The 13,332-nt window shown below is 53.2% G+C and overlaps 1 protein-coding gene across 17 annotated transcripts in view; it reads right to left on the reverse strand.

The window, feature by feature from the left end:
• Window positions 1-6,667, reverse strand: part of CELF5 (CUGBP Elav-like family member 5) — a 45,252-nt gene extending 38,585 nt beyond the window's left edge. For 8 of the 17 annotated variants that reach the window (XR_013995177.1, XR_013995178.1, XM_081077197.1 and 5 more), the window contains exon 1: window positions 6,318-6,660. Coding sequence is in view for 14 of the 17 variants with exons in the window: in XM_081077197.1 (XP_080933323.1) it covers window positions 6,318-6,576 (259 nt within the window). In the remaining 3 variants the exon portion in view is untranslated. Of the gene's footprint in view, window positions 1-5,713; window positions 5,838-6,317 lie in introns of all 17 variants that reach the window. The other 9 variants (XR_013995179.1, XM_081077202.1, XM_081077200.1 and 6 more) reach the window with 4 other exon arrangements.
• Between the last annotated feature and the right edge of the window lie 6,665 nt (window positions 6,668-13,332).

Below are 13,332 nucleotides of genomic sequence, written 5' to 3' on the forward strand. Positions count from 1 at the left end.
CATTCACCCACCCATCCATCCATCCATTCACCCACCCATCCATCCATCCATTCACCCACCCATCCATCCGTCCATTCAGCCTTCCATCCATCTACCGACTCTGTCATCCACCGATCCATTGATACGTCTACTGATCACCGTCATGCATTCATCCATTCATGCCTACATTCATCGACTCACTTATTCATCTCTTCTCTCTTAGCCAGCCCACCTTCCCGCATCCCACCTCTCCTCCATCCTTCCATCCTCTCATTCCCTCATGCCATTCACACATGCTCCACTTCCAAATTGCAAACAAGACGCAGTCCCTACCCTCAGAGAGCTTACGTCTAAGCGACGATCTCCATGACCCCTGACAAACAAGACTGTTGCTAGGTCAGTGTCTTCCACGTCTAGCAGCCCCTCCCTTTGGCCTTGGTCACCTTCAGTCCGAGGACAGCCAGATTCCCTGGATGGCTTTCACCCTGAGTATACATCTCCACAATCTCTTTTTCTGCCTCCTCTATTATTCTTCCGAAGTGGGTCAAGGCTCAGGCTGGGAAGTGTGATGTCTAGCAATACTGCTGTGTGATTTGGGGCTGGGTGTTGGCCTGCTCTAAGCTCCAACTGATTATCTGATCCATGTGGCAGAGGGGAACCTGGTTCTTTAAGAACCATTGCCACCTGAACACATCTGCTCTTTTGCAGTCCTCTTTTCCCACACTGTGAGCCTTGCCCGGAGGAGAAGCTTTCATTTTATCCATCCAGATGTGTAGGAAGTGGACATCTCCTGAATAAGGTTAGGAGGCTGGAGAGAGGCTGGTGGTGGCAGTGGCAGGTGACAGGACATGAAACTCCCTTTCCATGCAGGTCTCAGATCCTCCCCTGCTCTAAATTCTTCCATGGCTCCCTAGTGGCCTCAGGAAAGAGTCCAAGCTCAGTGCAGCATCAGAGGCTCTTCAGGGTCCAGCTCATGCTGACTTTCTGGCCTCATCTCCTATGCCTCACCTAATTCCTCCTCTACTCCAGCTGTGCCCCTTCATACCTCCAGGGCTTTGCAAACCCAGTTCCTTCTGCCCATTTCCAAATAGACAGATACATCCACCTAGCTGACTCACTGCTGTGTTTCACACCTATCATAGGGCCTGAAACATAATAAGTGCTTCTGTGACTAAATAAACGAAATGCTTTCTCCTCCTGGAAAACTCCTATTCATCCTTCAAAGCCCAGTTCTAATGCCCCTCCTCCATGCAACTGGATTCTCCAGGCAGAGTCCCTGATTCCCTATCCAGATCCCTCAACCTTGCATCCCTGCCTCAGACCCAGCCCTGACCACTGTGGCTGTAGGTGCCAATGTCTAGCTCTGTCTCTCTATCAGAGGACCCTTGGACCTCTTTTGCCCAGTATAAGGCAAGTCTCCAAACGGCTTTCAGAAAGTGCTGAGTGAGTGAGTGAGTGAATGAATGAATGAGTGATTGAGTGTGGTCCCACTACATGTTCATGATGGCTAGCTAGGTTCTCATCTGCCAATATCAGGGGTAAGAGAGATAGGAACCTATTTCAGGGATAGCTCCTGCGTCCACTCCCAATGCCAGAACCTCTCAGAAGAGCCCTGCCATATAAGCCCCACACCAGAAGGGGACCCTAGGGTTCCCAAGACCCTTTTCTTCTTTCACACCAGAGAAAAAGCTCCATCTTACCCCCACCTGAAGCTTCCAGTTAGTGCTCCTCTGGGCCTTTACACATGCTGTTCTCTCTGTCAGAAACACCTTTTCCCATCAACAGATCCTTCTCAGCTGAGTCACATAACATGCCTAACTCCTTCCGACCAAGCCTGAACCAAGCATGCTAAAACCTTAACTGCCGTTCCCATCCTCACCTTCCCAACACCCTCTGAGATGGGAGGCCCCAATGATCTCTCCATTCTATAGTGACAACACTGAGGTTGAAGAGACATAGATGCCTGCCCAAGTCCACATAGCCGGTAAGATGCAGAGAAACACCAAGCTCTTAATGTCTCTCCCACAATGACTACCTCCTCCAGGAAGCCCTCTTGGCCTCCACACCTGCAGGGGCAGGGCTTCCTCTGGGTTGTCCCTGACGATGTGTGTGTGTTTCCACCATCATACCTTGACATCATCACCTTGCAACCTGCTGGCTCCTCACTGTGTCCCCTCACCAGACCGGTTCTGGGCTGAGGAGGGGTCTGGTGGGTGTCCAACATTGTATCCTGGGTCTAGTACAGGGCCTGGTACACAGCAAGTGCTCAGTAAATGTTGGTCATGTGGGTAGATGGATTCATATCTTGCTTACTCCCACAGAAATTCCTGTGTGCATGGAATCCTCGCTCCACACAAATGCAGGCACACAGTATGTGCTCAATCAATGTCCTCTGCCTGACGGAGGGCAGAAACAATGTCACTGTCACTTGTAAGGCCTCGGGGGCCTCATAAAAGCCTGTTAAATCAATGAAGAATGAGAGGCTGGGGAAACTGAGGCACAGAGTGGGGTGTGCCTGGCTCAAAGCCATACAGCCAGCTCCTGTGGCTCACACCCACCCCCCTCCCCAGCCACTATCCCCTGTGCTGCCTCCGGGAGAGCGACGCCTTCCTGGGTCCCCCGCCAGGCAGCCCCTGCCAGCAGCCTAGCCCACCGTCTCCCTGGGGCTGACACGTCACACTCGGAATCTCACGCCTCAGAGCTCAGCGTGCTCCAGCCTCCCCTCCTGCCACTGAGCAGAGCAGCTGGTGCTCCCATGGAAACCACAGGCCCCCCCAGACCTCCCCACCTTCACCAGCCCCCCTTACAACCTCCGCTTTAAGACAAATATTGTCATTAACATGCAAATGCATATGCGATTACCATAAATGGGGGGCAGGGGCAGCGGCAGCGGCCAGCGAGCCCTATCGCCAGGGTGGGCATTAATATTCAGCTCTGATCAGGGGAGAGGGGCACCTCAGGGTCCCTACAGGCACCCAGCCCCCTTGGAGGGAGAGTCCTGGAGGGGGCCTGTCGGGGGCCAGAGGGGGATGATGACTGGATACCAGCCACTGGGAGCCCTATCCCAGCCCCCAATTCCTGGCCTGAGCCCCTCGCTGAACTGGGGGAACTGGGGGCGGTCCCCTTCCTCTGGAGGAAGCACAGATCTAGGGGATGGGAGTGGGCCTGGGCCTCCCTGCTCCCCCTTCTCCATCTCTCTTCCTTACCCCCATCCTCTCTCTGCCTCTCCCTGTATATGTGAGGAGGGGGGACTCCCTCTGTCTCTCCCTCCCTTTCTTGCTCCCTCTGTCTCTGTCTCCATCTATCTCTCTTAAAAACAAAAAAAGTCAGCACCAAGGGGCCTGCTCTCTTTCAGAGGATCCCTCACTTCCTGCTGTCTCCCCCAACCCCTCGCTGTCCAATCCCCAGATCTCAGGGCCTCCGCTAGCTCCCTTGCCTTTCTCTTGGTGCCAGCAAGACCCCCACTGCACAGGCCCTTAGGAATTGGGGTGCCTGCCCCACTCTTGGCTGTGGCTTTCAGATGTCACAGTCCCCTCTCCCACACCATCCTTGAGGAGCCTCACTCTCTGCTTGGTGGAACCCTTCCTCACACACATTTACTTCTGCTTCCCCTGGTCTGCGAGGGAGACAGATGGGTGACAGCGGGGAGGGCATTTCTGGTTGGTCCTTGGGACCCAGTAGTTTTCCCCTCTGGGTCTCAGTTTCCCTTTTGTACGGAACGTGCTGATGTTTGCAAGCCCTCCTCAGTGGCTATCCCTTGGGTGGGGGATCAAACAGGCCCCTGGATTTGGAAATCGAGGATGATGTGGTCACGAGGATAATGACGGCCCTGGGAGGTCGCCGTGACCACAGTGGATGTTTTCACTCCACCCACTTTGGCCCTTTCAGCTGCCCTGGTGCCGAGTTTCATGGGATCTCCCAGCATTCGGTGGCCCAGAAGGCTCTGGGGGGATTTATCTCCACCCCCCGAGGTCCACAACCTCCACACCTGCTGCTCTCTGCCAGTACTAACAGTGGGCACTCTGGTCGGTTGGCTCCCCAGAAACTACACCAGATAAGTATTGGTGGGGGAGGTCCAGGGACCCCTCAGATTTCCCATTCATCATTCCACCTCTCTTTGCCTGAGGCCCAGAGAGGGGCAGCCACTAGCCAGAAGTCACACAGCTGAGCCCCAAACACAGGCCTCCATTCCAGTTGCACTTCAAGACGCCCCCACCTTCAGCTTGCCTCCCACAGTGAGGTTCCCCCAGGCCCAGCATGGGTGGGCCGAGGAGGGGGATCTATTCTTGACCTGAGGGTATCGGGGTGGACAGCAGGGGAAGCCTCCCCCTCCTTGCTACCCTCAGGCCCTGCATCCAGGACTCAGACCAGCCCAGGGCCCCTGTGAAGAGGAGGGTGAGAACTAGCTGTCATGGACAGCCTGCTTCCTAAATGTTCAGCCTCCAAAGAAAGAATGGGAAAGACCCTGAGACATCCCCCCCAACCCAACATTTTCCAGCCAGAAAAAAAATAAGCCCACATTCATGGCTTATTTTGCATGTCTGCTCTGCTGACAGAAGGGGCAGGGGAAGGGCTCTGGCCAAGGTAAACATTCAACCACAGCCCCCCCACCTCTCCTTGCTTGGGGGGGGTGTCTTTCCAGGGGAGATTTAAAAATGAGAAAGGGGGTACCTCTATAACCCATCTGTTTCCCTGACCCAGAGCTCTCCAGCAGCCTTTCAACATTTGGGGGGCCATGTGGACAACCCCCCCCACTCCCATCAAAATCTTTCTAGAAATAGGCCCTTCCGATATACCAGGGGGTGAGGGTGTGTGGACCCCTGAGATGGACATGTGGGCTAGAGTGAGCCCTCTGCCCTCCTGGACCACATGGAGGAGTTAGATTTTCCAAGCCTTTTTTTTTTTTTTTTTTTTTTAGTGATGGTTGGATTTGAAAAAAGGTGGGGGATGGGAGGTGTTTCTTTTCTCCCCAGGGTACCAGCTGAGGGTCTAGTTGAAATGAAAGGCCTGGGTTCTGTCCTACCAGACTCTCCCTAGGGTCTGCTCCCACCCATCACTCATTCATTCATTCATTCATTCATTCATTCATTCATTCATTCAACAAACATGTATTCATGATTACCATGCCTGCAACACTGAGGGGAGGATAGGGATAAATGGATCTGAACTAGGTCATAGGCCCTGGTCCACCCCGAAGGCCCCCGAGGCCAGCCGGACCTGCCACAAAGCCTCCACCATCCCCAGCCCCAGTCTCCAACACCCAACAGGAGAGCTGTCAAAGCCACCCCAATTCAGACTGTTCCCCGATCTGAGCCCAGGGCTGGGGCCACAGTCCTTGGGCACCTGCTCCCAGCATACCATCAGAGACAGAATCGGGTGGGAGGGAGGCAGGCAGGCCTCCCCAGCCCTCTGCCTCCCCCACTGGCTCGCAGGCCTCCCACGCCTCCCCTGTCCACCCCAGGACCTGACTGTACCAGATGGACGGTCCAGGCTCATCATCATTGGCCTCAGACCTCAACACATTGCTAACAGGCTTGGCCAGTTTTAACTTGAGCCAAAGGTGGAGGCAGGGAGCCGGAGGGCAGAGAAATGGAGGGGGCATGCTCATCCAAACAGAGAGGGTGGGCAGGGGGGAGGGCGAACGGTAGCATTTGAACCACCCAAGGCTGGCAGTGCCCCCAGCCTGGCTCAGCTCCCTGTGCCCCCCAACCCCTCCTGTTTTCTTTGTAGTTACCGATTAGCCTGGGGTCCTGGGCATCCGTGTGTCCCCCGAGGCCAGCCGGACCTGCCCCACCAGCCTGGCTTTGTGAAAATGACCAAAGCAATGGAGTCCAGAGGTGCAAAGTTCCCCGACGGGCCTGGGGAGGCCGAATGAATGGGGGGGGGGAGGGTGGCTTTCAGGCAGCTCCCCCAGCAAAGGGGCAGGAAAGAGGGGTGAGGGAGGGAGGAAGGGGTGGGGGTCTGGGGGAATAGAAGAGAGGAGAGAGAGAGAGAGAGAGAGAGAGAGAGAGAGAGAGAGAGAGAGAGAGAGAGAGAGAGAAGGATGTCAGGGGGGGAGAATGGGAGGTAAAGGGAGATGGGAGAGTAGAGAAAAGGAAAGAGAGAGAGAGGGAGAGAGGATGCCGGAAGGTGGGGAGGGAGGGAGAGGGGGCGGAGGAGGGGAGGGGGCCAGCTCAGATCTGTCAGCTGCACCCCCAGAGAGGGGAGGAGGGGTGGGTGGCAGGGGGGAGGAATGATGCTGTGGCAGAGGCAAGCAGCGGGAGGAGGTGAGGAGAGGAGGCTTGGGGGAGAGAAGATGCCGGAAGGTAGGGTGGGGAGGAGGGGAGGGGGGCGCCCACCTTTGTGCATGCCCGTGTAGGGGTCTTTGAGCACCGTGAGCTCATAGATGCGGCCGAACTGCTCGAAGAGCGGCTTAAGGTCCTTCTCGTCCAGGTTGCGTGGGATCTGGCCCACGAAGAGCTTGATGGCGTCCAGGTCCTTCATGCCGTCGGGCTGCCCCCCGGGGGGCTCCGGCCCACTGCTGCCCACAGGCGAGGGACGAGGCTGCAAGAGCTGCTGCTGCTGCCGGCGCGCCTCGCTCTCCGTCAGGCGGGCCATGGCGGGCGAAGGCGGGCGGCGGGCGAGGGACCGAGCCGGCGGCGGCGGGCGGCGGGCGGACTCGCAGCTGGAGCGACGGACGCCGCCTCCCGCCTCCCTCCCGCCCCGTCCCCGCGCCCTCCTCCCTCCTGAGTACGCCCGCTCGCTCCAGCATCAGGACCACAAAAGGACGGCTCCGCAGCGGCCCCTGGCGGCTGGCGCGCGCATCGCCATCCCGCCTCCCACCTCCCGCGCGCAGCCTCTTCTCCTCAGCCCTCAATCCACATCCGCGTCCTGGCGCCCAGTCCAGGCAGGGAAACTGAAGCCGGCGGGTCCGCACCCCCCGCCTTCTGGGTGAGTGACGGCGGAGCTTCAGGCAGGACAGACCTGGCTTCCCGGTGGCACTGGCTCCTCCCACTGATAACAACAGGAAAATTAATAAAAGCAGTGCAAAGTCCTGTAGGATGCGTAGAAGGCATTTACCGGGCTGCCCTTGGCACTTTTAAGTATACAGCTCATCAATAACAACAACAACAACAATAATAATAATAATAATAATAATAATAATAATTAAAAAAAACAATAATAATAGCAACAAGAAAGAACACTTTGATAATACTATGTGCCAGGCACTGAGCTCAGCACTTCTAAGTTTATAACTTACAGAATAGAAATAGAAATCATTGTGTTATAGCAACAGCAACCAGTAACACTATGTGCACACACTGTTCAAAATATTTCAAAGGATACTGACACATTTGGGCCAACTGCCCTATGAGTATCATATCGCCCCTGCATAAAACTCCAAAATTGTCCTAAAATTAAAGCTCTGTCCTCTGTGCAGTCTTCAAGGTCCTACACGACCTGCCCTCACCTCCTTCCTCTCTCCTCCTCGCTCACTCTGTCCTCACACTGCACGGGCCTCCTCACTGTTCCTCCAACACACCAGGCATGGTCCTGCCTCAGGGCCTTTGCACGGGCTGTGCCCTCTGCTCGGAATGCCCTCTCAAATGGTGCATGGCTCGTTCTCCAAGCCCCATCACTTTCTCTGTCCACCCTCTCTAAACTCGTTCAGCCACCATTACTACCTCCTTTCTCAGCCTTTCTTTTCCCTCCATAGCGTTTACACCCATTTTAATATAATTCTAATATGCTGTATATTCACGGATGACTGATAAAGCAGGGAAATCTTTCTAGGCGCCAGGATCTGTGCTAAGTGCTTGACTTACACAAACTCAACGCACACGACAAACTCCTGGGCTGATTACAAGTAAATAAACAAGATACTTTTAGACTATGATAAATGTAATGAAGGAAACAGAGCTCGGTGAGTGGAGGGAAGCCTTCAACAGGAAAATTCAGGGAAGGCTGCTTACAGAGGGAACTTTGAGCTGGTGAGAATGGAGCAGCAAGTGTACAGGCAGGAAGCGTCCTGGCAAGCTGGAGAAACAGTGAGGATACTAAATTAGGGAGAGGCCCGCACGGAGCGGTGGGGAGGAGCAATCTACCAATCCTGACTTTATCTTAATTTCTAATTTATTTTCTTTATTTTAAAACAAAGACAAAATCCATAACAATGCTGTGTTGACCAAAGAAAACCTCAGTAAGACTGAATTCTATTGAAAATGTTGACATTTTCCTCATCATGGATTTTTTGGCATTAATTTTAATTTAAAAAATGTTGCACTAAAGTATTCTTTATTGTGTTAATTTTAATTTTAAAAACGTATTGCAGTAAAATATTATTTGTCTTGATGACCGAGTTTTTTGGCGCCCCCTTAAACTTTGCTCCCCAGGAAAGCTCAGCCCGGTCCCTGGCCCTTCCTCAATCAACCATTAAGAGATAAGTCTGTTCCTATACTGTTTTGCAGAGGCGCAAACTGAGGCCCAAGTCACCTGTGTGAGTTCACACAGTGAGAGTTCTGGGATTTGAACCCAGCCAAGCCTGACTCTGGAGTCCACACACTTCCCAGCACCGCACACTGTCTTCCCCAATGCACCGCCTTCCACTTTAGGCAGCCAAGCCGCGGTTTCCTTATCTGTCAAGTGGGACTAAAGAGAGACTAGGGTGAAGCTTTCGGCATGGATCCAGTGAGATAATGGGTACCCTTAGCATAGTGCCTGGGACATCCTTAGCGGTCAATAAATGTCTATTGTCATGACTGTTACAGGCAGCCACCTGACTCCACCTCCAGACAGGGGCAGGGTATCAGGGTTAGGTGAGGAGCAGAGCCAGGGTGAGGGGTCATGGCCCCCCAACAGCGCTCCACCCCTGGTCCCTGGTTCTCAGCTAGCGGCCCCAGGCTGAGCTGGCAGAGCTGAGCCGGAGAAAGGCTCCGTCTCCATGGAGACCCAATCAGGATGCTCAAAGACTTGTGGGCTTTTGATGTGCTGGAGAGTCGTTAAAAAGAATAAAAATAAAAACCCACCAGCCCTCCTGTGAGCCAAAGATGAATTTCCTTAGCCTCTTTCTTCCACCCAAAACAAACTGGGGGAAAGGGGCAGGGAGGAGCCTAGTCTAGCTCAAGTGTGACCTCCAGGAACTTAAATTCAGCATCCTACCTCCTGAACAGTACTCATCTCTGGAGTTTATTCCCTGACCCAGCTGACACAACTCAGCAGTATCACGGAATGGGTCAGGGTAGAGAAAAGGGAGGCTGCGTGCCTGACAGTATTTGGAGCCCAGGAGGCCGATTCTCTGCATTATTATTAGCCAGAGAACACCTGGTCACGTCAGCATCATCGTAGGAGGTCCACAGTTTGAGCTGTTACTAAAGAAGCAGTGAGGGTAGGAGCAGAGCCTGTAGGGGGTGCCGGGTCAAAAATTGCTTGGCTCTCTGAACCCAGTTCCTCATTAAACTGCCCCAGGGCCCTTGCACCTCAGTGTTCATCTCCCAGAATGGGGTTTCTCAAAATACTTATAGAAACTTACATAATCTTAAAGGAAAACTGGACATTTGGGGGGTCCTATTGTTCTCTGTGGGGGCACCCTGGGCACTGTAGAGGTTGAGCTGTATCCCTGGCTCCACCTACTTGGTGCCAGGCGCAGCTCCAGCTGTGACAACCACAGATGTCCCCAGACATCGCCCAGTATCCCTTGAGGGGCAGAAGCACCCCAGGTAACAACTGCTGATGTGGACAGGTAAGGCGCTTACCTCAGCAGAGGGGCTGAGTTGGGGACAGGGGCAGGGTCCCCTTACACTTCTCACATATGCATGTGCCAGCCTGGGTATCCTGCTAAGAATGCAGAATCTGATCCAATAGGTCCAAGACTAGGACTTGGACTCTGCATTTTCTCACAAGCCTCCAGGCGACGAGCAGCAAAGTTCTGGGGAGATGTCTGCTGTGTCTCAATCCCAACTTTTCACAGCAAGACTCGTTTCATAGATTATGGGTGTGAAAAGGGCTGAGCCCCACATAGAGGAGTGAGAAATGGTTCCTGGTCCTTTCTGGGACCTCCCAAACCTTGTTCCCCTCTGCCAACACCCTGGCTTTCTGCTTGGGAGGGAGGTCGCAGGGTCAGCGGAGCTCAGGGTCATCTGGGGGGGCAGGGTCAACGGGTATAGGCCCAGCCTGGAGCTGCCCTTGCCGGGGCCTCTGCCCTCTGGGGGTCTCTGTACAGCCAGCCTGAGTGATGGTCACCCTCACCCTGTCCCCTCAACCCTTTAGCCTTGCTCCTTCTGTGCCCCCAAGTCCCTTGCTGCCCAGGCTTTCTACGGCTCTTCTAGCACGTTCCCAGGAGTTGAAGCACCCCCACCCTACCAGGGCCTAGGGGCTCAGGATGTGTCTCCTGGGAATACTACGTCGAAGTCCCTACCCATCCCAGAAGCCTCCTGTCCTCACACATCTACAGACAGAAAGCAGAGACCTCCAGTGGACACACCCCTAATTCTACTGCCTCCCCCCAACTCGGAAGGAGCTGCCTATTCACCCTCCTGCAGATTCTCCCAGGTTCCCAGCCCCACCATTTGGCTTCAGGGATGGGAAAGGATTCCTCATTGGGCCAAGCCCTCACCAGTCCCTCTCTCAACAAACTCCACTCCCTGGACACGGTGTGGGGGTATGAGGTCTGAGGCACAGCTTGGCCACCCCTAAGCCAGCCTGAGGGTTAGGAAAAGGAAGTGAGGGAGGGGATGGAAAGAGGAGAGGAGATCCAGCCCACACCCCTCCCCCAGGGGTCGCGGCCTCTTCTCCTTCCATCCCTCCTTTGACATGGCTCCGCCCCCCAGACCAGGAGTGGACCCCTGCCCTGAAGGGCTGATGAATGCTTTCCCTGGGAACAGAGGAGTGACACCTACTCTCTGTGGGGCTGAGTGTGCATCATATTGAACTTGGGGGGGGGGGGTTCGGTAGGTTTGTTTCCAAAGTTAGGGGGAGAAAGAAACACATTCTCGTTTCTAAGTGAGCCAGCCCTAGTGGGTTCCTGTAACGTGATCAAAGCTGCATGGGCTCATATATCGTATGATTCCATTCACATGAAAGGTCCAGAACAGGCAAATCGAGAGACAAGAAGTGGGTCAGTGGGTGCTGGGAGCTGGGGAGGCGAGGCGGATGGGGAGTGACTACTAATTGGGACGGGGCTTCTTTTTGGAGTGATGGAACTTGACAGACGTGACAGTTGCACAACTGTGAATAGCCTAAAAACCACTGAGTGGTACAACTAAAAGGGTTAATTTCACGGTATGGGAATATATCGCAACAAAGTTGTTTGGTATTTGTTTTTAACAAAAACACTGTGAATGACACTTCTGCCTCCCTTTTGCCACAAGACCTCAAGGCAAGATAGTTCACCTGTCTGAATTTCCCTTTCATCTTCTGTAAATTGGAAATAAAAGCAGGAGTGTAATCCCAATGAATAGATGTACAGGGAGGGATGGAATGAGAAAAACCCCCACGTGGTGACCTCCAGAGTGATCACGGATTCGGGCAGGACTCATTGGGGGGATGTGGAAAACATTGGGGGGATGTTTGAGGAGTAACAAAGTATCTGCCCACAATTTGCTTCTTAATCACCAGAGGAGAGAGCCGGGAGACACGTTCTCCACACAACCAGCGCTCACAGCCCAGGAATGCATACCGAGGACACATCATCACCACTTTCACTTCACTCTGTGATTTGCCCACCCCACCCCCAAATGCAAGCTGACCCCAATCCTATGGAAATACTAGGAAACCCAAAGTGCTGGGCATCCCAGAAAGCCTGCTCAGGACTCGTAACGAACGTCATGACAGTGAGACACGAAGACGGGGACCATTCAGGGTAAAGGCAGCTAGAGAGACAGGACGCGGGATGCAATGCATGATCCGGAGTGTTCTTCACTGTGAAGGATACTGTTGGGGACAAGAGCCAGCATTAAGGCCCGTAATCTGTTAACACTATTGAACTGGTGTCAATTTTCTGACCTGGGTGATTGTTCTATGAGGGAGAAGAATGCCCTGGATTTCAGAAAATACACTTTGGCGTTTTTAGGAGTGAAGGGGGTGGAGAGAGACAGAGACAGAGACAGAGACAGACAGACAGAAGGATAAAACAAAGGTGGTAAAATGTTAACATTTACAGGAGATATGAAGGGTTTAGGAAGTTCTGTGTACTATTCCTATTTCTGACATCGTGTCAAAATGAAAATTTAGAAAATAGAAATGTTGTTTGTGGAATGCTAGGCAATATACCCAATTTCTCCCTTTAAAGCCACACAGGTAAATTGGCCCACAGCCCACCCACCCAGCCCAGCTGTGGGCTGGCATCTGTCTTGGGCCCCAGCTGCAAAGCATCATGGTTGCTTCCCTCCTCCCGGGCAGGCACCAGGCGTGGATTAAGGATGCCACGTGACTTGGGCCAACGGTGAAGCTTGAGCAGCCCCTCGGAACCATATTTCTCTTAGCGCTCCACCCAGCGCTCCTGCTCAATTTGCTCTGGGCCTTTTGTAGGTGTTTAGGATGTTTAGGGTCATTAGTAACTCTCAGAACTGAGATTGAAATGTTTAAAGAAGTCACCAGTGTGTGTCCATTGCAAAATGGATCTGTTCTGCTGTCTGGTAGGGGCCAAAGCTTTTCCACTACGAAAGAAGAAAGAACAGCATAGAATTTTCCTGTAAACAGCGGCGGGTGTGTGTGGGGGTGCGTGTGTAAACATCTCAGGTTTGGTGGGACACACGGTCCCTGCTGCAGCTGCTCAGCTTTGCTCTTGCAGTGTGAAAGCAGCCGCAGAAGATACACAACAGTGGGCGTGGCCACGTGCCAATAAAATTTTATTTACAACAGGCAGCGGGCCGGACCAAGTCATGGGTGGCAGTTTGCTGACCTCTAGCCAAATCCACACTCCCTTCCAACGTGCCAAAAGGCACCTACAAGAGTTTGTGATGACGGAAAGTTGGGCACAAGCTGTGTCCCTCAGGAAGGATTGGACAGGTAACTCAAGGTATTCTCTGAGGAGGGTACTATACAGAAGTGAAAATGAAACAGAAAAGCAAGAGTTAACGCAAGGTAAAGACAGTGTGATGCTACCTACGTTTAAGCTGTACGGAAAAAATGCTGAATATTATCTATGTATAAAAGTATGTGTAAAAATTATTTATTTTAAAAAAATTTTTATTGGGGAACAGTGTGTTTCTCCAGGGCCCATCAGCTCCAAGTTATTGTCCCTCAGTCTAGTTGTGAAGGGTGCAGCTCCCTGGCCCATGCGGGAATCGAACCGGCAACCGTTGTTCAGAGCTTGCGCTCTAACCACCTGAGCCCTCTGAACGCCCCTCCCAATTATTTTAAAGAATGAAAAGGATA

Source organism: Rhinolophus hipposideros, assembly GCF_964194185.1.
Source record: "Rhinolophus hipposideros genome assembly, chromosome: 16".
In the NCBI taxonomy this organism is placed as follows: domain Eukaryota; kingdom Metazoa; phylum Chordata; class Mammalia; order Chiroptera; family Rhinolophidae; genus Rhinolophus; species Rhinolophus hipposideros.